This window comes from Stigmatopora nigra, chromosome 5, assembly GCF_051989575.1.
Source record: "Stigmatopora nigra isolate UIUO_SnigA chromosome 5, RoL_Snig_1.1, whole genome shotgun sequence".
Taxonomy (NCBI): Eukaryota; Metazoa; Chordata; class Actinopteri; order Syngnathiformes; family Syngnathidae; genus Stigmatopora; species Stigmatopora nigra.
Window position 1 is genome coordinate 4883357 of NC_135512.1, and position 22926 is coordinate 4906282.

Sequence of the window (22926 nt, forward strand, 5' to 3'; positions counted from 1 at the left end):
AAGTGAATATTTGGGGACAATTAACTCTTTACATTAAGATTGAAACTGATTTTTAATAACTTTTGTGACTAATCATTATTGTAGTTATTCTTATATAGTATTTTTGGTGAAGAGGCGGCCCGGCGGATGAGTAGTTAACGCAGATATGGGCAAACTACGGCCCGCGAGCCACATACGGCTTTTTAATCCGGCCCGCCGACGTTGTCCAAATGTTTTTGTTTCTGTTCCTAGATATGAGTGTGAGCTGGTTATTTGTCTCTTAGTGCCCTGTGATTGGCTGGCCACCAATTCAGGCTGCAAGCCTTCCCGGTCCAAACAGATTGGACTTCTAGGGGCAGTCAATGGCAGCTAATGAGTTTAATGAGTACCCTATGAAGGGTTAACTACGGCTCCTTTCTTCCAATGTTGCGAGAAGTCGCACCCACTCATCCCACTGCCTGAGGTCATGGCGTCCCACCCCAAAAAGCAAGCCTTGGCAGATTCCAACGGATAATGGCGGGGGCTGCCAGTGAGCCCCTTTGCATTCCCTGGCTTGGCCTCCACTGCCTCTGCATAATATCTGCCAAGCTTCAACAGGTGAGCTGTCTGGGAAGACATTAATGCGTAGGAGTAGGATTCCTATGTCCAAATGTGCAGAGGACTTGATGTTGTGCCACTTCCCTTCACCGACCTACGAACTCACGCTACCCCAATTCAGAGGAAGGCAACTTTAGAGCACATTCTGACATAATTGCCTGTCTGTTTATGACGACACATACATAACTTAACACCACGTGCACATGGTCCATCATGTATGTGTTCCAGTGTGGCAATGTCACAAACGGTACCTAGAGGGCACTGTTCTTCTGTAGAAACATTAGCGGTTTAGATGAAACACTACGTCTTATTTGACCAAGGAAGAGCTTTACGGCAGTGTTAGTGAGTGGTTAGCGCGTCTGTCTCACAGCTATGGGGTCGTGGGTTCAAATCCAATTGCCTCTAGGTATGGGTGTGAGCGTGCATAGTTGCCTGTCTCCCCGCCTCTGACCTGGAGACAGCTGGGATTGGCTCCAGCACCCCCCGCAACCCTAATGAGAAAAAAATGAGGTGAAAAATGAGATATATTGTTTAACCTGGACATACATGCTCACAAAACCACACTCAGGCAATAGAAAAAGATTCTGTTGTTATATTCCAGGTTAAACAATATCATAAAGACCCATTAGGCAACAAAGCAGCAATAACGGATATACATCATGTAACTTACATTCACAAATAAGTTTTATTTTTATCCTTTTATACATTAGAACCATATCCAACACATTTTTATATAATAATAATAATAATAAATGACTCTTTTCCTTGTCATTTACATAAATCAAAAAAGTTGTATATTAAGACTGCAAAATAGTACTCCTGTAATTTTTGTATATTTTGTACACATACGAGTGACGATGCATTCATTTATGCTTGGAACGAATGCACATTGTTTGAAGAAAAGAGAGGGCAGCCAAAAAAAGCAAGAAAAAAAAGGCAGGAGCTCGAGCAAGGCTATAGCAACACCACCAGCATGTGACCGACAATGAACCGGGTTACATTCACAGAACCCTTTTTGTACTACTTAAATATTTGCGTTGAGCTTAACGTCTCTTAAAAAAAGGTGTACGTTTTTTACCCAAATAGCGCGATCCAAATCTGCTGGCTGCTTTTGGAGTGCCACACATTTTTCTTTTCTTTTTTTTGCAGTACAGCGGGGAGCATAATCAAACACACCTGAGGGAAAGGAGGAACCTACAGATCAACAACAAAGAAAAAGAAAATATTAACCAACAAAAATGATTCTTATTGATTAGCACAGAAGGTGTTCATCAAAACACCTGTGTCTCATCCGCACTGTGAAAACAAAATACTAAACGCACAGTATAAGAAAGATTAAACCATGCTATAGCATCCCATGAATACATTTTGATCATTGTTTTCGCAACGTCATTTTAAGACGTAGTATATTTCTGACTTCTCCCATTATAGGAGAGTGTGATTGAAATGTACGAGGAAACACTGTCAAGCCAACTGCACAGAATTTCATCCAAAGTGCACTGATACATACTGTGTTCTTCATAAATGTGCCGAAACACGGGAGTGGACTGATCAGGCATAGATAAGTGCGAGTATCCTCTTTGGTTCGTGATCCTCAGAGCGATCAATCATTGGAAAAGAAAAAAAAGATAATAATAATAATAATAATAATAAAAGCCAACATGACTGAATGTGCCCATCTCTCTATCCCGAACAGATGTAATTACAATATGGCAGATCATGTCATATCATTAGAATTGACAAAAGGGGTCTGCATGAATGTAAATTTCTGCGTTTACTTTGAAAACAATCTATGTCGATTTGACTATATTTAAGTTTCCTCTTTGTCTTATTTTCTCCAACGACATTAAAATACATAACCACCAACCTTCTTCAACCCTTCCCATAGAAAACAATTGGTAGAGAATAGCTAATATAAAACAAGTGTCAATCCAAGCGTTAACATCTCCCTTGTAGCCAGATGGCAAAGATGGCAAAGGTGGCACTGGCCTGGTGAAGCTTGCAGTCTTACAGTGCGACAATTCGAGAGCCCTGCAGCTGTTGCTGGTGAACAAATTACATGAGAGGAAGCCGGAACCGTTTTGAAGCCCAAAAAACAACATGAGAAAAGTGCCAAGACATGTACCTGTGTGTGTGTTTTTGTGTTTATGTGTGTGTCTGCATGTGTACAAGAGAATGTAATGTGAAAAAGTAAGCAAGACCCAGAGATGTGATGTGGGCAGTGCTCAAATGGGGGAGGAGGGCAGGTGGGCGCTTTTCACTCAGTGCTGCGGGTGGGAGTGCTGGGCTGGTTGAGGTTCATGGTTTTACACAACCAGCCGGCAAAGTTCACTTCCTCCACTTCGGATCGTTTGATGAATATGTGACTCTGGAGGGAGAACAAGAGGACGTGGCTGTGGATATCAAAACGATAAAGAAAAAAAAATAAAACTCTAACTAGACAAAGTCGAGGTACTCACAATCAGCATCTTCAGATCAGCCCTTTCGGCTGGATTTTTGATCAGGCTGTAAACACACACAAAAAATAATTATCACGTCAAGAAATGGACAGCTCTTACTATACTTGACCTCTCTGCCTAAGGTCATAGGCTCCAGCCAACTGTGACCCAAATTAGGAAAAGTGCTACAGAAAATTGATAGAACGATAAAAATGTAGACCACTAATTACTCCTAGCCAATGTTCCCTCTAATTTTTTGTTGGTCTGGGCAGAAAGACAACCTCCCTGAGCACCAGTGTGAGTGACATCATCATTGCTCGCCATGGGCACACCAGTATCACACCTGCCATAAGCAGGTGCATGTCAATGTTCCCTCTAATTTTTCAAGTAAAACATGCTGTAAAACACAAAAAAAAGAGTGGACAGAGCTACTGCCACTGGCTACCACGTAAACGGCGGCATCATGGGGAAAGGGGTACAAAAAAATAAAAATAAATAAAATTTAAATAAAAAAATAAAAAAGTTCGGATTTAATTTACTGCGCGCCATATGATTGCAGCTGCGCAGAGAGGACGAGTAGTGCGCAATTGCATTGCTCCTGGCCTTTTCTAAGGCTAATTCACATTTCAAGCTAATAAAAGAGACAACTACTTACCATTTTGTTACAAAGTCTTGGAAGTCATTTGTAAAAACGCCAAGCGGCAGTTTAGGAGGAGGCTGAGGATAAAACACAAATATAAAAAGGATTTAAAAGTAGTCCAAGAAATACAATGTCTAAATTTGTACAAACCTCATTAACAATGTAGTCCAAAAGTTCAAAGATAGCCATCGCAGGTCTGCAGTCCATGCCGTGTCCTATACCAGAGATGCCCATTAAATGCAGTTTTTCTATGCAAGCCCAAATGTAAACAATGTATTTTTTCCCCTTACCGCTCACAGGCCTCCCTGGTGGTCTTGGTCTTTGCACATTGCAGTGAGGCTCTCCCTCATAGCCATCCAGCAAGGGCCTTCCAAAGATTCCCTCGAGTTCCTTGACGTCTGGTGGGGGGATGGGGTATCGGCCGATGGCCAGTTCCACCAGTGACAGCCCCATGCTCCATACATCCGACTGAACAGAGTAGTGGGTGCCCTGCAGTCTCTCCGGCTGTCGAGGTAACACATGGTGTACAGTATATACGTCAAAGGGACAGACGGATTGTGGCAAGACCAAGACACAGCTTGGGAGGGTGGTGGGAAATGGATAACCGCTACAGAACAGTGGATTCATTTTGCCAAGAATGCACAAAGAATTATATCTGACAGCGGAAATAAAGGCGTATTGGTGTTATGGAATAAGTGCAATAATGATTTAAACAACAGAGGCCAGGCAGAAACAGAAACTAAGCAGATTTTTTTTACTACTAAACACTTTCTATAAGTTATTTAAGGGTGTTTTGTACCAGTTAATCTCCAGTTTCATGTTATAGCATAGGCTAAGACTTCAATAAAACCCTCAGTGTTAAAAAGAATATTGCTATCTTGACTCTCCTGCTGCGTCTAATGCTATTTCTTTCAAGTCTTCTAGTACCAAATGCCTCAGGCGATTGTCTTAAACTTTGATTACTGGTTGGTTAGCAATTGACTTTGACAGACGATGCAAAAGGTACATGAGAACTAACAAGACACCGACCGAGTCTTCCGTTTTCTATGGAAAGCCCCCAAGGCGTAAAATTGTACTAGTCCAAACAAAACAGTTGTCTAAAAGATTTCAAAATACCAGCTTTCAATATCGGCGTGCGACTCCACACATTCCTTAGCTCCACTAAGTACTTTTTGCTATACATGTCAAAGTCCAACAGCACATATGCTGTTATTTTAATATTTCTAATACATATTGATATTCCAGTGCATTCTAAAGAAATGTTGAAAAGCCCATGTAGTATAACTCCTTATTTTGCTGTAGTAGAAATACGATATTGGCTCTAATGGGACCTTATGTCAGGGTACACAGATGTACATCTTGACAGTACATGTGAAAAGAGTTTTTCATTATCTCTAGATGGTAGAAAAATCCTTTTCATTTGTATGTTTTTGAATGCATAGTAGTTTTTCAATGGGGTACACCAAGAGGATTTGCATTGACCAGGTATTCTGGCAATTATAAAAAAACAGGGAGGGAGAAAGAGAACAGAGTTGCCGACGCGTGCCAAAGAATGCTCTCCTGGGCACGGCCCTCGCCTCTTGGCAGGGCAGTGAGAAAAAAAGGTAGAGGGCGGTGCCACTCCATGTGAGAAAAGAAAGGGAAGGAAAGTGGGGATGGGGCCAGAGGAAACAGGGTGGGGGCGCAGAGCTGACTCACCGACATGTAGGAACGCGTTCCAACAAAGGAGTTGGCCATGGAATCGATGAGCTGGCCGCTCACTCCGAAGTCGCACAGCTTGATCTCCCCGCGAGAGTTGACCAGAATGTTGGAGGGCTTAACGTCTATGTGACAAGAAAGGGAAAAAAATGGACAAAAAAACTGAATAACTTTATACAAACTGGTCTGGTTTTGGTTTACATAGAACATGATTTGTAAACACATTATTATTTTGAAAGTTCAAGAGATCGTTTCATTTGAAAAGCCCATAATAGTGTGCACTATGCTACTATATTTGCAGCATCAACACATGGTTAGCTATAGAAAAAATATGCATACACGGGTGTATAATTTTGCATTATGAAGGACATCTCCGCTAATTTAATCGGATGTCCTTGGAACGTGTCTTTTGTGGCGTGACTCTCTTCCAGCAACCAAGGTCATGTAAGTAGTGACAAAGCGATGGCATGAAGAAACGAGAGAACGATGAGGGAAAGCAATGGAGGCAGAGAGGGAGGGAGTCAGAGAAGGAAGGGTACACAGGGCGAGGTTGCTCATAATCACATTTGAGAGGGGGTAATTACCGCCTGAGCTCACAAACAACTCTGTCCCGGAGTACCACTCACCCTCAGGCAATCTATGCACTTTATATACAGTTGCCAATACATAATTCAACTTAAACAAGTTACCGTACTGCATATTTTATCGCGATTATGTGGATGAATCCACTTGGTGCATGTAAACTTGGGTCATTTTAAAAGAAATTAAATCTTATTTTTTTCAAAACTCTTTCATTGTTCAGATAAATTGGGCGTGTTTTGCCGTCAAAGGTATTTACCTCTGTGCATGATCTGGTGCTTCTCCCGCAGGTATGCCAAACCTCTCAACACCTGGTAAACAGGAACAACAACCAGACACAAAGAGCTATTATGAACAAACTATTCATTCAAATGATTACAACGTGAAATAAAATTAAATAATCCTAATACATACGGCTATGCTAACTTTGCCCAAGACTTCTTCTGGAATTCTTCTGGCTTCTTTCAAAACCTGGTCCAATGACCCGCCATCCTATGGTAACAAGACATTTAAATATCAGCATAAGAAGACTGAAATGTATTAAAATGTGTAAAGATGTCTCACCATGTGTTCCATACAGATGCTAATTTCACCGTCACTGTAGAATGCACCGTAGAAGCCTACAATGTATGGGGAGTTGCACTTATGCAGGACCTGAAGTTCTCTAATGATCTGGTTCCTGATGGCTGGCTTGATTTCGAGGTGGATCAACTGAAAACGAGGGGAAGAATGCTCATGTAATATAACAACATTAAGATAGGGTTAATCATAAGGAGAATTATATTCAATTTTCTTTGTATTTTTTTCAACCAAAATATACTGACATTAAAATACAGTTTTCAAAGATGATGGGGTAAATACTGAAAAATACTTGCTACAAAGTATTGGCAAAGCAGTTTTAGTCGAGTCGACAATATGCATTAACTTGGCAGAAATCAAACAGCGCCCTCTGCCGGTTACTAAAAGAAAAGTAATGGCCTTCCCTTCATATTATAGACATTTTTTAATTTATTATTTAACTCGTTTCCCACTGATAACATTGTTATAATTTTAGAATTTGGTGTGAACTATTTTCATATTTTGTATTTCTTTGCCACCAACAATGGATGAATGTATAAAAATGACTATGGATCAAGTTGGGATTTGTGGTCTTTTTCGTAAATAGATAAAATACAAATTGAAACAAAAAGTGAAAATAAAAAATTCCCTGAACTTTGCCATAGTATATTTACAAAAAGAAGAGTCTCGAGTGTGTATTAGAAGAACACAATTTTTTCCCAGTCAATGGATGATTATACTTATTTTTGTCTGTGGACGTATTGCATATATCTATGAGGGATTAGGGTTGTTGTTATAATTCTTGTCAGTGACAAGAAATGTGGTTGCGTCAATGTGCGGAAATACTTTTTGCGAGGCTAATTGATGATCATATTCGTTAACGCTTGTATGGCAGATTCCATTGTATATTAACATTAAGCTAGTGGCTGCATTCAAACAAATGAAATATATTTTGTTTTTCAATCTTGACCAAGTGTAATTTTCCTTGTGTACTATTTACTACTTTCCTCCAAATCAACAAAATGTATTAGCTAATGTCGACGCGAGCCTTTTGTCCAAATCTGCAAAATATCCGCGGCTCAGCTTCACGCAAAAATGTCAACATTTCCTCATGCTTACCTTGCGAGCCATGACCAGACCCGAGGGCTTGTGGCGGACCTTGTTGACCACTCCTCCATTCCCGGCACCAAGCTCACAGATGGGTTCAAAGTCCTCATCCTTGAGCTCCCCGACTTGTGCTTTCTGAGTGAGGAAAGCCTCCAGTCGCATCTTCTGTTGTTCATCCAGGTCCAGTTCCCCTAGCTTCTTTTGTAAGGCCTCGAGGTTTGCTCTATGATAAGAAAAGCAACGTTAGCTTACTATTATGTAACACTTTAGCCATCCAGTTTTTGTAGAGCTTGTCCTAATTAAAACTACCATGAGGGACATGGATATATAGTATTTTTAGAATTGAGTTTTCTGTAATTGTCAATTAATCGGTGTCAGTGAATTAACGTTAAGTTGGCTGTTTGTTTTATCACATCAGCAATAGGCAAAGTGTGTGCTAACTGGTTCTCTATTTTGGCAACACCAGCTAGTGGGTGGAATGTGCTTATTCAGTTTTTATTTTGTTTAATATGTATTTGACTCAAAAATGTATTGGTGGGTTTCTCTACTTTAGATCTGGAGTATTATAATTAATTCAAATTAGCAGTAGCTTGCCTTTTTAAATTAGCTAAAGATTCTTATCTTTACATTACAATAGTACAATTTTAAGTTTTTTTATGCTAAGGCACTGATTCTTGATATCAAAAGTTTGGCTATCTTTTGTGACATACAAAAAGATCACTATCTAAATAAAGTTCAACTGAATTGAATTACAGCATTTTGATGTTGGTCATCATGAGTTTTTTTTTAAGGTAAGCCGTTATAATTACAGCAGTAATGGCACAAAACTCATGGTGGCTCGAGTTTCGAATTTCATTTATGGAAGCAACCTGCTCCTTTTAATTTTGGAAAATGTTGAGAAACCGCAGTGCACAGAGAAAGGCCTAAGCCGAGCCGAGATCCGAAACCCAAAACTGCAAGGCAGACCTGCTAACCACTCCAACTATGTTCCCCCCATTACGTAAAGCTATACACTGTGTGAAATATTTGGGTATCATAGTCATGGTACTCACTCAGATGCAGCATCAGTGGTGTTTGATGTGGGCTGCCCTTCTCCAATGGGCGTTATATTCAACGGACCCGGTCTTTTTTTAGGAGCCATCTTAGTTGAAAAAAAATGGTTTAAATGTCAAATATTGTCCAAAAATGAACCAAGCAGGGGACTTTAAGCAAAGTGGTCCTTTTCCTCGTTCGCTCACAAGCAACAGGATCAGATCTCGGTGGCTAACGACTTAGCTGTATGCTAACGTCGGCAGAAATATGGCACTTTCCAGAGCCTCGTCACTCAGATTTTGAGCTAAAACATGGCATTCCGTGGCGTTTCTAATAAACAGGTCATTTGAGGATGTTTAGGGTATTTAGAGCGAGATCATTACTATTTCCGGACGCTTCTTCTTGTGGTTATCTACCTGCTGCTAGCCATTAGCCACCTAGCTACCGGAAAAAGGAAGCCGCGAGACTCAGCGGCCCGCCACGTTTTCCCCCCTCGTTTAACCCAAGCGACCGCCGGGTGTTATCTGGTGGTCTTCTGGCGTCCCTCCGCAAAATTACGACTGGGCTGAAGGGGGGCTCGGTGGCCGGGCTATGTGGGTAGCCGGGCAGCACAGGGCTTTCGTCTGTGGCGGCTACTGGTGGTACAGGAAGCAGCAGACCTGAGTGACACCCAGTGGGAGAGTTTGTCATTTCAGCGAGGGTTCTGGTCCTAACGCTAAGGTTTTCCTAAAATGAATGCCTGTTATCTCACGGTGAACTTTTAAATTCAAGTTTTAACAAACCATTCGATATTAAGTAAGATGAAGGAACTAAAGACTGAATTACAAAACTATTGCTTTCAAATAAGAGTTCAGTTCATTCATTCACCACACTCGTATCTCAAAAACTATCAATTCGAAAATGTAACATAGTAATTTAGTTATTTCACTTCACAAAATGTCCAAGCATTTTTAATCGAAACATGGGATTTTATTACCAGAAATATACAACCCACACAAAAAATAACCCCAAAAAATGAACACAAGTTTTTAAAAGAACTTGACTTTAATTCCATACATCAATACAGCTGTTAGAATTCATTGTTCAATTGTACAATGGTAACCCCAAGCTGAGCATCCAAAATTAAACCACAAACCCTTTACAGTCCTCAGAAAAACACCAAGAGGTCTCCAGCTTTTTTTCCCCCACTTATTTTTGCCTGTCAAAACAATTGGAAGCAATTCAAGGCTTAATAAAATATCATTTAAATTTTATTGTTTTAATACGAACATATAAAAAAACAAAACATTTACATAATGGATTAACCCAGAAAACATTTAAGACAAGCAAGGGTGCGAAAACAAGCCGGAAGACCCAGATTGAACCTAACCTTTAACCAAAATCCTACATTAAGGGAAACTAATGCTTATGATAGTGGCCATTTCTGGTCCGTGTCCTGTGGCGAGTGTTTCTATGGATTCTCACTGCACAATAGCTTCGTAAAAACAAAACAAAAGGCGTGCAAACGGGTCCCTAATTTAAAAAAAAAAACTGTCATCAAAACTACATTGGAGGACTTTATTTCGACGGGGCTTGGCTTACATTTTACTGACACGCTGGTCTAGTCAAACATTTGAAACCCACTTCAAAACAGCAAAGTCCTATCAAATAAGTCAACTCAACATCCGCACGGCATACAATTGATTAATGCAGGGTTGTCAAGAGTATAACAGCAATTGTAAATAATTTAGAGTTACCGCCGCATAAAGTGGAAAGAATTTTTTACCTTCAAACTGTACAGCAACAGCTGCCAAATTGCAACCATTTTCTGGAATCAAAAAGTAGAAGTCAGAGATTTCACTGAGGAGGAACTGCATAGAATAATGTAACTATTAAATAAAGAATAAAACAATCTCCAGTGTAAAATGGGCTTCAGAAAGTGTCACTTGTTTGTTCTGATCAATCTGAGTGTGTAATGACTGAGGTAGGTTTTATTTATTTTTTAATTAAAAAAAGGGGTGGGGCACCAAAATAAGAACTTAAAAAAAATGAAAAGGTCGGTCTTGTGTTCTTGAAAATTAAACTGGATCAAATCTTCTGGGGTGGGGGAGGGAAAAAGCAATAGGAGCTTTGCATCACAGACTATTTTGCCATTTTTTTCCCCTCCACCTTAAGCAGAGTAGCAGAAAAACAAAAATCAGACACGCGGCGGCGCAAAGACAAGAGGAGGGTGTGCAGGAGTTGTTGACTTTAGTGGTGGAGAGGGCTAGGCTGGAAATCAATTGAATTTCTCTCATTGAGGAAAGGTACAGTATAAATAATGGCTGGATGATGTTGGAGCCAGCCAAAACTGGTTGTCTTGCAGTGACTGAGTCAAGTACAAACAGGAATCCTACTGACACGACACTGAAGGTTCCTTATCTGAATGTGGAGCTGCTAAACGGCTGCGACTTTTTTTTCTTTTCTGATGACGTAGGGGGTTACTAGTGTATCACTGTTCCATTCTTCGTGCTTTCAGCCCCCCTTCGTCAAGTCACTAGGGGTTTGCGGAAGAAAGGGGGTTCAGAGTAGCTGTGTGGGGGGGTCAGTACGCAGTGACCAAGTCCTTGTCGTAGTTGTATCGCCCTCTCTTGGGGGCGGGGCTGTCCGCGCTGTCATCAGTGTCCTCGCTATCACCGCCGGCCCCGCCCCCTTCCTCCTCAGAGGACGAGTCAAGAGTCAGATCCACCACCGCGCCGCTCGGAGCCGCGGCGGGCGCCGCGCCGACGACACCAGCCGTCGGCGCCGAGCTTCCTGCGGATTTTCCCGACAGGCTGGTGCTGCTGTGAGCTGGCGAGTGACCATTTGTTTCGGGAACACCTGGAAAGAAGACGCATGATTTTGAGGAAAGTGTTGACTCAATGAAATCGATGCAACAAGTAAAAAAAAAGTATGAATGAGTATGTACATACACATATCAACCATGGGATACTCTGGCGATTCGCTGCGTTCTCGTTCCTTTTCCTTCTCCTTGTCGTCATTGATGGGTTCCCAGGAGCCGTCGGTCAGGTACTCGATCTCCTCGATTTCCTCGTTCGTTTCTTTAAGGATCTCAGACATCAACCTGAAAATACAGTAAAAAAAATGTAAGCCTTTGGAGACACAAGTCAATTTCCAATATTATTTGCTGACATTTTCCAGTTAACAATACAGATGCTTTTAAATGTGCATCTTTTAATAACTTTATTGGCAATTGTACAGTCATCACCAGTCAATAATGACCTACTAGATGTATGCACCTGGTTACCATGGTAACCACACACCATAGAATGCTTGACATTCTACATCATTTTATTGCATGCATGTCTAGAAACATGCTTTACAACATACCTGAATTTAAGTATGTTAACATTAGGCTGAAGGCGGGTCACTGTGTACAATATGTTTTTGCTTACAACTGAATGACTGACTGTTCACAAGGAACACACCACATTTTTCAAACTATCGTCAGAAGAGACAGTGGACACTAGCTTACCCGTCAATAGTGAGCAGTTCAAAGGGCGCCGGTTTGTCACATACGGGACATGTCCATGTGGGTTTTTTCTCATTCATCTGAAGAAAGAAGACTGCGTCGAAACACTGTAGATGTGCGCAGGTTAGGACCCGACATGGCACGCCTATACGCATCTTCACTAGCTGAGGAGAGAGAAGAGCATGTTTTTAAGTATCATGTTGAACATGTTGAAGCAGATCTCTACTAATGATTTGTATAGAAAGCCAAAGCCTTGTCATTTTTTTGGGTCTTTAAACATTATTTTCTCCATTATCAGAACTCTAAAAGATTCACTAATTGCATCCCTAATTCCATATGATCAAATGTATTATTTACTGTCTACACCTTTATGTAAACAAATACTTACTGGACAAATAAGAGAAACTCTGAGGCCTGTCGTGGCAATCTCACTCTCCGGGTCAAAACGTAGCTTGTCTTGAACTACAATACATAAAGATTAAAAGGTAGTAAAAAAAAATCACTTTTGTTTAGCACTCAGCCTGTAGACTACTAGATTAACACTCACTGCGCTCACGACAGCGTTCTGCAGTCTCTACAGAGCAGAGTTTCAACTGACTGAAGAGGTCCGATGCAGTGAACATCCTCACCAAATATACTGCCACAGAGTACCGCTGTAAAAACACAAGTTTAACATTCTTGAGAAGACATTCGTAAAGAGATGACATTCGTGTCAAGTGCACGTGCTGCTACTGACCTTGCCAAAGTTTCCCCAGGTGACGGTGACTCTATTGCTGAGGTTGGAAAGATGCAACCAAGGGGTGATGTTTACAGGGCGACATGGACGACGAGGCTCCACGCCAGGCTTGTTAGAAGGGTAGTAGCCCTGAAGTAAAAAAAAAAAATAATGAGTGCATTGTTCAAGAGAAACTTTTCTAGAATTTACTGCCTAGATTCCATTCAAGGTGCCTAAATACACTCTAAATTAGGCAAGTTGGTGCAGAAATAATGGAAAGGTTGCTTGTTTTCTTGTAGCAATAAAGGTCCATAAAATAACATTGTAACAGAGCATTCAATGTGTTTGGTTTTTAATTTCACTAACTACAAAGTGTCACCTTTCTGTACTATGCTAGAACTCACCGGGACATGACAGTACGACTGGTTGACTTTAACCGCAATATTAGGAGGATATTGGTCCTCTTGAACACCGAGGAAGTCTGTGTAACATATTCTGTAACACAAACGATATCACGATATAAGAATGAATGTGAAACTATAGAATGACAATGAGTTTTATTAAAGGAGTATGGGTAGAATCTACAAACTAGCTTCTTACCTGAGAACCACCTGGATGGATCTAATCCCTGGGCGAAGTTCACTGCAATAGTTAACAGCAATAAATTATACTCCAGGCTCAATACAGCATGTTGCTTAATGGGCGATTGGGAAACAATCCACATTCCTACCTTGCATTTCTGATTTGGTCTGCTTGACTTGGTGATAATTCAAATATGCACTGGCTGTCTTGGAGTTTCTCATTATTTTGGGCAACTGTCAAAACATACCAACAAGTTCATTTATCATCATCATAAGTCTACAAACGATAGCCATGGTCATTTTAATTCTGTTTTGGCTAAATATAGGAATAGATTCTTTTAGTGATGCGTAATTTTCAAAGAAAATATTTCAAGCATGAAATGAATACTGCATGGAAGAACACAACAAATAATACTAATGGCCCAATGGTTAACATTGCCAATGGCAGCATTGCCAACCTCTCCAGCAGACTATTGTCTATCATAGACAAGAGAAGCAAATGAAATAAGCGTTCAGCCGAGAAAAATAAACCAATCGGTGAATTTGAGAGCCCATCTTTGAAACAAGCCACTTGCTGAGAATAAAAATGCTTTGCACAAGTCTTGATTTATCTTCTTGCTGCCACTGAACATGTCTGACTGGCATAATGAATGCGATGTGTTAAAAAAAATCTGGGTCCACGTAAATTTAGTGTTGGTGCAGCCAAGAAGTACGGCACCCTGATACTAAAAATGAACATTCACCTCGCTTGCGCCAAACTCAGTGACATTGCGCTGTTTTAACACTGCACCACATCAGAGTGGCCATTATTATGGGCAGCATAAGTTACTTTTTTGGTCCATTTTTGGTTGACTGTATATATTTGACAGATCTAAATGCAGACTCACTGAGCTCTGTAGGTGGAAGCAGAGTTTCCAAAGTTTGATAGAAGGGCAGCGGCACTAGCTTGACCTCAGGCGCAGGGGTAGCCATTGGTTTGGAGATGCCGTTGAGGTATTCCACGCCCTGGGTTGGCGCAGAAGGGGTCGAGCCGAGGGCCGAGTAGGAAACCGGGAGGCCTTCCGGACGTCGCGCTGCCAGCCAGCTGGACGTTCTGGGGAAGCGCGACTCGTAGAGCTGTCGGACATTTTTTAGTAGTTCGGGACTGTATTCCGTTTGGACCAGCCTGAGTGCTCGGCCCACCAGGTCCTGCTTTAAGCCGCTTTTGCTGCGGCCCATGGAGGCAAGCAGTGTCTGCAGGTCAGACACCCGGAAACTTTTGACCATGTTCTGGATTGAGAAGAAAGCAAGATGAATCGCATGACTGGTGAAAAGAAATTCCTTACGACAGTGCTACAATGGAGGAAAAGTCCATATTTGGATGTGAACATTTAACTTGATGGCTGCCATTCACAGGAATATCTCATGTTCAAATGGATTGGACATCAATCACCGGCAATGACAGTAAATTAATTAAAAACTTAGTGGGAGATACCGTACATACTTTTTGTATTCACCATGCTATGCTCTATGTTGGAACAACAAATTATGCAACCAAATAACAGTTATGTATTTAACAAATATATATGTAAAGTATGTGTATTAGTTTAACCCTGTTACCGATTTATTTCTAAAAATAATAAGTTCTTGTAGCTCATCTAATATGAACAGTATAAATAAACCTATCCAAAACAATTCATTTTTTTTGTTCAACTTCATATCAATTGCTAAGAAAGAATATCTAAATCTTATTAAATGTGGGAACATTTTGGACATACGACCGACCTTAAGATCGAAAAGCAACCCTGAACAATCATAATGGTAACATTGTGAACTGGTTTACTTTGCTTCCAGGTAAAAACGCACTTTGGGTAACTTGTTTTGAATAATAGAGACTAAATTCTAATGCCATAACAATGCTGCTGAACTCTATACAAACTAAGACCAAAGGGTAAACAATGGACTGAAACTCAACTCATTTGCGGGTTTATGCCTCATGTCAAAAATGCCAAAATTCGTGAACACCCCACGCCATAATATCAAAGCAACAGGACAGCCTTTGAACCTTATTATATGATTTTTAATAGCTAAAGCGTTATTAAAAGTTGTATTACGTTTGGCTCGCATTAAGACTTCTTTTCCCAATAGACAGCGTGCTAAACATGCAAGGTGTTTACATTCAAACCAGTGAACGCAAAAGCAGGACGAGGAGGAAGAAATGTGCAAATTAATCAAATAAAAATACAGCACATGAAAAGTTATACTTAGGTTGTTTATTTCGAACAATATCCATTGACGCTGTGCTAATAGCCGGCTAGCTCTGCTGGGAAAAACTGCTTTTCTCCCCCCAGTGTTCAATCATGTCAATCGGTCGTTTTGACAGGTGCATTGCTTGAGCAGCTAAGCATGTATCCCAAACAATAATGTTAACCAAAAACAAGGTAAAAACGTAGGGAAGTGTAACAGCACAGACACCTCAATTGCGCTATGATGAGAATCATTCATTTTCGGCGTCTTCTTTGGAGCCAGCGTGATGCTACGATGCTAACCCTTCGTACTTGCTAAGTTAACTGGGAAGAAAGCTGCGTTAGCAACAGAGGCTAGTTGCTTTCGCCGCGACCCTATTACGCCACATTAGTGACAGTATGCGCTTTGAATTCGTTTTCGCACAAAGCCCCTAAAGTTAGGGGGTCCGCACCGGTTGCTCGCCTTACATACTCCCGCGACCGGCTCCGTGTTAAAGCAAAGCTAAAAGGGGTCTCTACTTGCCATCGCCTCCACCAGTTCGGCCGCCATCTTCACATAGCAGTACCGCGAGAGTCCCAGCCGACTGCCTGTCTTTCGCCAATGGGGAGCTCGGCTTGCATTGACTGGCAGGTCCTATTAGCCAATCATACAGTGGTACTCACCCGGACCCGGCATGTTCCATTCAAAATGGGCGGGACCGGCGTGTTTTAAAGTTACAGTGTAACTTTTTTCAAAAACACTAAGAGACTGGTCTCCTTTCCAAATTAGGCCCCGGTGATCACAAATGACGTGACCTGTGACAATAATCAAATATTCGCGGTAATACAGCTTTATAATGTCGTGGTTTGGTTAAAGTTGGCCAGCGATGGACACTTAATTCAGCGTGGATGCAAAGCGCGGGATGCCAAGTGGATGAGGTCGCATGGTACAAATGAGATCCCGTCCGAGCAAAATAATCCACTCCGGGCTGTGAAAATGTGTCTTCGGCGCTTTGTCTGATGCGGCCAAAATGTAAAGGCAATATAATCGTATTCAGAAATGGGCCGGGCATTCGTCAATGTCATCAGGACCCACGCCTTGCCCGAACTCTCATTTGTAGTGGTATCATTTTTGTTTTAAAAGTGCATTCCCATATAAATTCGAGGTTTTATCTAGTCCATGTGAAATCCACTCCGGGTTTTTAAACTGCAGACAGTCAAGAACCCCCACATCCCGAGTCCCGTTAATCAATTGATGACAATATTTTGTCATGCAAAGGATTTTGAGTCGGCCTGGGTAGGCGAGTGGACAGCGCGTCGGCCTCACAACTCTGGGATTCTGGGTTCAAATCCAGGTCATGTCCACCTGTGTGGAGTTAGTTCTCCCAACTCCACTAGGTCATTTGTCCTCCTTACTTAATGTCTATGTTCTGAAGATTATGTAGAATAGTTGATATTCTTGTAGTTTTGCTGCTTTAAAACAGTATGAGTTAGTACACTATCTCATATCATCTCATTTTCTGAACTGCTTTATCCTCACTAGGGTCGTGGGGTGCTGGATTTCAAACCCAGGTCTTCCCACTGTGAGCCTGACGCAGTAACCACTCATCCGCCAGGCCACTGCTGGGTTAATATTATTGATAATTGGTTAAGCATTAGAAAGTTTGTGAGATACACATTTAAACAATTAATATTGACCATTGAGATCATGAGTTTTAATAAAAACATAAAACCCCAAATATTTGCAAACACAATAGTATTTCTGTCCTTTCTTTTCATTTCCTTTCTTAAAAACATTTTTTTCCAGTCTAAAGTTTTACGGTAGATCGGATGATAGCGGAAAAAGTTTAATTACTGCTCCGTTGTAATTGCAGTAAGTCCTTGGATGGCCTCCCCAACTGGACAAAACAACTTTAACAGGATAACAGTGGCATCTAAAGGGCCTTTGACTCTACAGCATGCATCCTGAGCACTCTAGGTCTTGCACAGTTCTGAGTGTTTAATCTCCCGTAATTACACAGATTTGCTTAGGTTAATAAAAATAATCCGCCTAAAATGAGACCCCCCACCTCGACCTCCCCTGTGCCTCCTTTGCCCCTTTCTGTGAGGGATCAATTGGCAGTCATATAAATAGTGGGAAGCCCAACTTTGAGGACTGTGGAAAGTCAGGCTCAGCGAAGAGAAGATTCAACAACACGTCGCTCAAATCGTCGAAAAGACTCGCCGCATTTAACCTTACGGTTTGACGTCATTTCCACGCGATTGACATCGTGTGGCTGATGAGCGCATCAAGGTTAACGACAGTTGAGAGGCTCATCTTTATCTGATCTTGTCAACGCTAGGACTCGGTCAAGAGATTGAACCATGCTGTAACAAACCAACATTTCTAAAGACGGCAGTGAAATTTTCCCGTAGAAACCGAAAAGAAGCGATTTTCAGAGTCATGAATTCTATTTATTTAACACCGGAGGTGATGACGGCAGAGAACAGGATTGGCCGAGAACGCCTGGGACTGAGTTTCACCATCGACTACCTCCTTTTCAATAAAGGAGCCAAAGATTCAGCGGGGGATCTCGATTGCCGCAAAGCCAACGAGGTGGTCGCTGTACAGGAGAGGTCAGCAGAGACCGGAGAGAAGGATGTCAGAGAAGAGGGGGAAGAAGAGCGACGAGGAGAAGAAGAGGAGGAGGAGGAGATGACGGGTAGTGGTACCGCCACATCTGACGAAAAACCCAACCAGTCGTATATTGCGCTCATCTCCAAGGCCATCCTGGCATCAAATGGAAAGAAATTGCTCCTGTGTGACATCTATCAGTGGATCATGGATCACTACCCATATTTCAAGAGCAAGGTAACTTCCTCAATTCATTGTATGCATATAACCCATTCAAAAAATCTTACGGCGCACCACAAACAAACACACATACGCAAGGTTAATGAGCTTTAGAAATCCCGGTTTTGACTTTCTCTGTTATCAAAAAGTAACTGGTAGGTAAAGCAAAAAGTGTATTGCACCTACTGCCATCTAAAAGGAAGAACATATGTTTTTTGAGGTTAATAATTAGAATTCAGTGATTTTAGGTCATTTCCACATCAGTTGTAACGATCTGTTATGACTCAAAATGTAAAAAATTGGAGCGTTTTTTTGCGAACACAGAGACCTACTTGGCATGCTTAATCTGTCTGAGTGTTTAGACAATTAAGAGCGATCCCATTGTTGGCAAATTGGCAAATAACGTAATCCGGTTGCTAGGTTGCAAACCACCGCCCACCTTTAGCAGGTGCGCTGGGTGACATAGCAGATTGAAGGCCATTCTATTGGATTACGCTTGATTGTACGGTTTGACGTGCTAAAAAAGAAACGCCGGGTGTAGCGTCTTGCCAAGATCATACTCCATCTTAACACGCCATCCTCACGCGAGACCTGCTAAGAACGGGGCAAGGTGACAACTCAAAGAAGATCAACTTAACACCTGCTTATGGCCACGTTTTTGTATTAGTGACACCTTTTATCCTCACTTGTGTCCATGCAGGATAAAAACTGGAGGAACAGCGTTCGCCACAACCTGTCACTCAACGATTGCTTCGTCAAAGCGGGACGTAGCGAAAACGGCAAAGGCCACTTCTGGGCCGTCCATCCGTCCAACTACAAAGACTTTTCCAACGGGGACTACCACTGTCGGAGGACGCGGCGAAGAGTCCGCAGGGCGAATGGTCAAATCCCGCTCTCGCCCTTCGGATTGCCATTTCATCTGGCTCGCCAGCATCGGTCTAATTGCTGGTGTTGTCCCCAAGTCCACACAATCCCTTTACCCTGTTTTCCCCCTAGACTCTATTGGCCTTGGTCCAGTGTCCAAGTGTCAAGCTCACATGTCTTTGGACCCTAGATCTGACCTACCTAGTAAGCCTTAGTGGGATTGAGAGTCAGGTTGACATTGAGTCACTGTCATTTTAGATTAAGATTTGTTCATGTTATGTCACTCTTGGACTGAATGGACCCTAAGACACAGAAAGTTAATTTGTGAGCCAACAAGGGTAAAACAAACCAAAAAATACAATACAGTGAAATCAATGTGACATTTTCTTTTTGGGGCGGAATCCCCTTTTTATACATGATCTTAATATATATTATTTAAATCATTGAATGTATTTTTTTTGTTCTGAATCATTGCAAGATCTGGCAGCCACAACTTTTTATGTTAGATAATAAGTTATTCATTCTATTTATCTGGGATATTTTGCCATGTGCGTCCAAACTGTTTTTTTTTTCATTTTGTTTTTATGTAATTAAAATTATTTATGAATTCATGTGAATTGAATTATTGTGGTACAGACTGAATTGTGGGAGTCTTTTTTTTAGCAGTGTAGTTCAATATTTAGCCATTTTTATGAATACTTAATGGGATCTGGTTACGTAGGTACTGGAAAGATTTGAAAAATTAGATTTTTGTTCAAGAATGGCTTCTGCATATTTTGTAATTGGCATTCATGAATGGGTTAGTTAAAGATTATGAATCAAATAAGAAGAAAACCAATGGCTTAACTCTGGGCAGCTCTGCAATCTTCATTTATTTTCCACTTGCTTACCACTGCTATTAAAAAAGTAAAAATCCAAAGATCTGAATATTAAAAAAAAATAAAAAATCATCATACCTTTTTCTCAGTGTTAGTGTGCTTTCCATTATTATTATTTTCCATTAAGGGCAGCCCTTAATCTTCATTTGAAACATTCTGATTCAGGCCAAGTGGTGAAAAAATAAGCAAAATCCTGCGAAAGATGATTACATTTTTGGGAGAGAATGTAGTATATAAACTTAAAAATAGACAGACAACATTTAGTTTTGCCTGGGTGGAGGTCATCTATATGTTCAATGTTCGACTTTTGCACAATACTTTATGCATTCTTGCATCAAAAACCAAAGTTGAAATGTAAATTAAGTCCATTGCACTTATGTCCTGTTTTGTATATGCAATATTAAATCATTTTTCAATTGGCACATTGCCATTATTCTATGTATTTTGGGCAAGGCATTAAAAGTGAGCCCTCCGCTAAAACAACCACCCGTTGTCACATGCTAATTAGTCAAAAGCTGTCGGGACGCAAAATCTCCTTCCGCATAAGAGACTCAAATAGTCGACTGGGTTCGGAGGGGGGCTTCCCAAATCCGACTCCTGAGTGTATGAGGATGGATAATCTGGGCAATCCCAAATAGTTTCAAGAAATAGGAAGATTATCACACGCCATAATCTGCCACAAGAAGAGGAGAGCCCCCCAAAGTCGAGGAAAGGGAAGGATGGAGAGACGGGAGGTCATTAATTTATTGGGGAAGATGACATGTAAGAAAGAGAAATCAGAAATCCAGTACGCACATCCAAAATCACAACAATTATAAAAAGTAGAATGTTGCTGTGGTGTTAATTTAACAGAATTAGAATAAAGACTGGGAAATAAGTGAGGAAAAAGAATGATAAATTGAATTAGGGGGAGCAAGAATAACCAAATGAGACACATCTTGGGTCACCAAATTCTGAATATAGAGATTGTCGTATTTGCCGGACTATAAATTTAAAAAAAAAATCATAGTTTGGCTGAGCATCTGACTTTGATTTCACTTTAAATGCAGAGCCTCTAAAATAGAATAATGGCTGCTATGTCAAGCCATTACTCAAATGTCTTGATGATCTAAAAGCCTGTCTGGCTCGGAACTTTGAATGACTGAAGCTCAGAGGCGAGCATGCCTTTGCTGCTGCCACTTCAATACTAAACTCAGCACTTTTCACAGTTTTCAAAACACATTCTTGTCTTGGCATTTGGTACTGAGAAGTTTATCATCAATGTATTTGTGTTGATTTTATTACCCCATTTACAACTGACATTTGTGTCTTTTACCCATTTTTTTAGTTTTATGTGATGTGTTATGTACGAACTGTGCTTTACAAAATATTTATAGACACTTTGTGCTTTACAATTTCTTCACGAGATCAGTTTTCTGGGTTTTATATGTATGATTTCCTTTCTTTAGTCAAATAAAGGGAATACTACAATCGAGTAATGCTAAATCATTGAATTTGTTCCTTGTACAGGCTCTGATTTGTCAGTTGTTTTGGTCCATTTTCATCATATGGAACCAAACACTCTTTATCAGAGTTTCCAAATTTAGGTTTTTGTCCTTTTTTCTTAAGATAGAGGTGATAGAGAAAAGTGGACATGCACATCTCTATATGTGCTGAGTTAAATGAAGCCAAAAGGACTTAAAATTGCTATTGACTTCCAGGTATGAAGCATTCACTACACAGCCACCTCTAGAGCCAGCCATTGTTGATGTTTAGGATTTTTTTTTTGTATAAAATCTTGCAGTGGGGGAGGAGCTATATGATGGAAGATTTTGTAAACTAAGACGGCTGATCTGCATATTTAACAGTATTGTTTCAGTTCAGGCGTTTGTGTTTTTTTAATATCCGACAGTAGTGGTTTTTCGTTTTTGGTTTTCTGTTTTTTCCATATATAAGGCGCACTGGATTGTAAGGCGCACTGTCTATTTTGGAGAAAATTTAAGACTTTTAAGTGCGCCTTATAGTCGTGAAAATACGGTAGTCTGTTTAGCAGATTGCTCTGATGATTAAAAGCAAATTAGAAATACTGGCACAGAAGATCCACAAATAAATGTCTATTTTACTATCAATAGTGAAATTCCTCCTTGACTAGCGTTGCTTGGCATTTACGTCCACTCCGCAGCCGCTGCCTAAGAGGATTAAAGGTTACACATTGACTTTTGTCAACTTTGTTTGTCTTAGGAAATGATCGAATATTCCAATAAGGCAATATTTGGCGTGAAATTAGATCGGAAGAAGACAAAGGGTGTGCGCGCCAGGGATTTGGAAGGGGAAGAGAAAACGACTATGTTGTGGTGATCACCATACATTATATTATGATGCTCATTAAAAAGCGGATAAATCCAGCTAATTAATTTTTTTGGGGGGTTGGAGTGGGGGGCCCCACCAAATCTCTCGCTATTCAACATCAAGCGCTAATTGGAGATCTAATTTGCTTAATTCCTATGAATTGCTGGCCGCTTCAAATCCTCTTCAATTCACCAGCTTTAGGGCTTTAATTTAGTTGCATATGTTTGCTGTGTGTACACACACACACACACACACACACACACACACACACACACACACACACACACACACACACATACATACACACACATACACACACACTGCTTATAAACCTGATTAATGAACACATTTTCAATATATTAATAGTAAAAAAAAGCAGTTTTAAAAATTGTAACTACTAAAATG

The 22926-nt window shown here is 40.8% G+C and overlaps 4 protein-coding genes across 5 annotated transcripts in view; 1 reads left to right on the plus strand and 3 right to left on the minus strand.

Moving 5' to 3' along the window:
* Positions 1–1242: 1242 nt before the first annotated feature.
* Positions 1243–9265, minus strand: map2k2a (mitogen-activated protein kinase kinase 2a). The gene is made up of 11 exons (XM_077717386.1): positions 8649–9265; positions 7609–7819; positions 6496–6642; positions 6346–6423; positions 6191–6242; positions 5353–5477; positions 3945–4158; positions 3805–3869; positions 3670–3731; positions 3036–3081; positions 1243–2944 (listed from the first exon to the last, which is right to left on the minus strand). Exons 1-11 carry the CDS (start codon positions 8735–8737, stop codon positions 2834–2836), a joined length of 1200 nt encoding a protein of 399 aa, XP_077573512.1. The 5' UTR covers positions 8738–9265; the 3' UTR covers positions 1243–2833.
* Positions 9266–9860: 595 nt separating this feature from the next.
* pias4a (protein inhibitor of activated STAT, 4a) lies at positions 9861–16611 on the minus strand. Of its 2 annotated transcripts, none has more exons than XM_077716499.1 (11): positions 16163–16611; positions 14302–14683; positions 13564–13648; positions 13434–13475; positions 13238–13328; positions 12855–12983; positions 12666–12771; positions 12507–12580; positions 12122–12282; positions 11559–11710; positions 9861–11466 (listed from the first exon to the last, which is right to left on the minus strand). In XM_077716499.1, the coding sequence occupies exons 1-11, from the start codon at positions 16187–16189 to the stop codon at positions 11192–11194; spliced, it is 1524 nt and encodes a 507-aa protein (XP_077572625.1). In that variant the 5' UTR covers positions 16190–16611; the 3' UTR covers positions 9861–11191. The 2 variants fall into 2 exon arrangements, with proteins under 2 accessions (XP_077572625.1, XP_077572623.1); XM_077716497.1 differs by lacking the exon at positions 16163–16611 and adding an exon at positions 15869–16153.
* foxq2 (forkhead box Q2) lies at positions 16401–20530 on the plus strand. Its single transcript, XM_077716501.1, has 3 exons — positions 16401–16651; positions 17493–18469; positions 19152–20530. The coding sequence occupies exons 2-3, from the start codon at positions 18062–18064 to the stop codon at positions 19503–19505; spliced, it is 762 nt and encodes a 253-aa protein (XP_077572627.1). The 5' UTR covers positions 16401–16651; positions 17493–18061; the 3' UTR covers positions 19506–20530.
* The window catches only part of LOC144196381 (uncharacterized), a 54970-nt gene continuing 52246 nt past the window's right edge, over positions 20203–22926 (minus strand). The window contains exon 7 of the mRNA XM_077716502.1: positions 20203–20386. Within this exon, the coding sequence (XP_077572628.1) occupies positions 20329–20386 (58 nt within the window). The 3' untranslated portion in view covers positions 20203–20328. The remainder of the gene's footprint in view (positions 20387–22926) is intronic.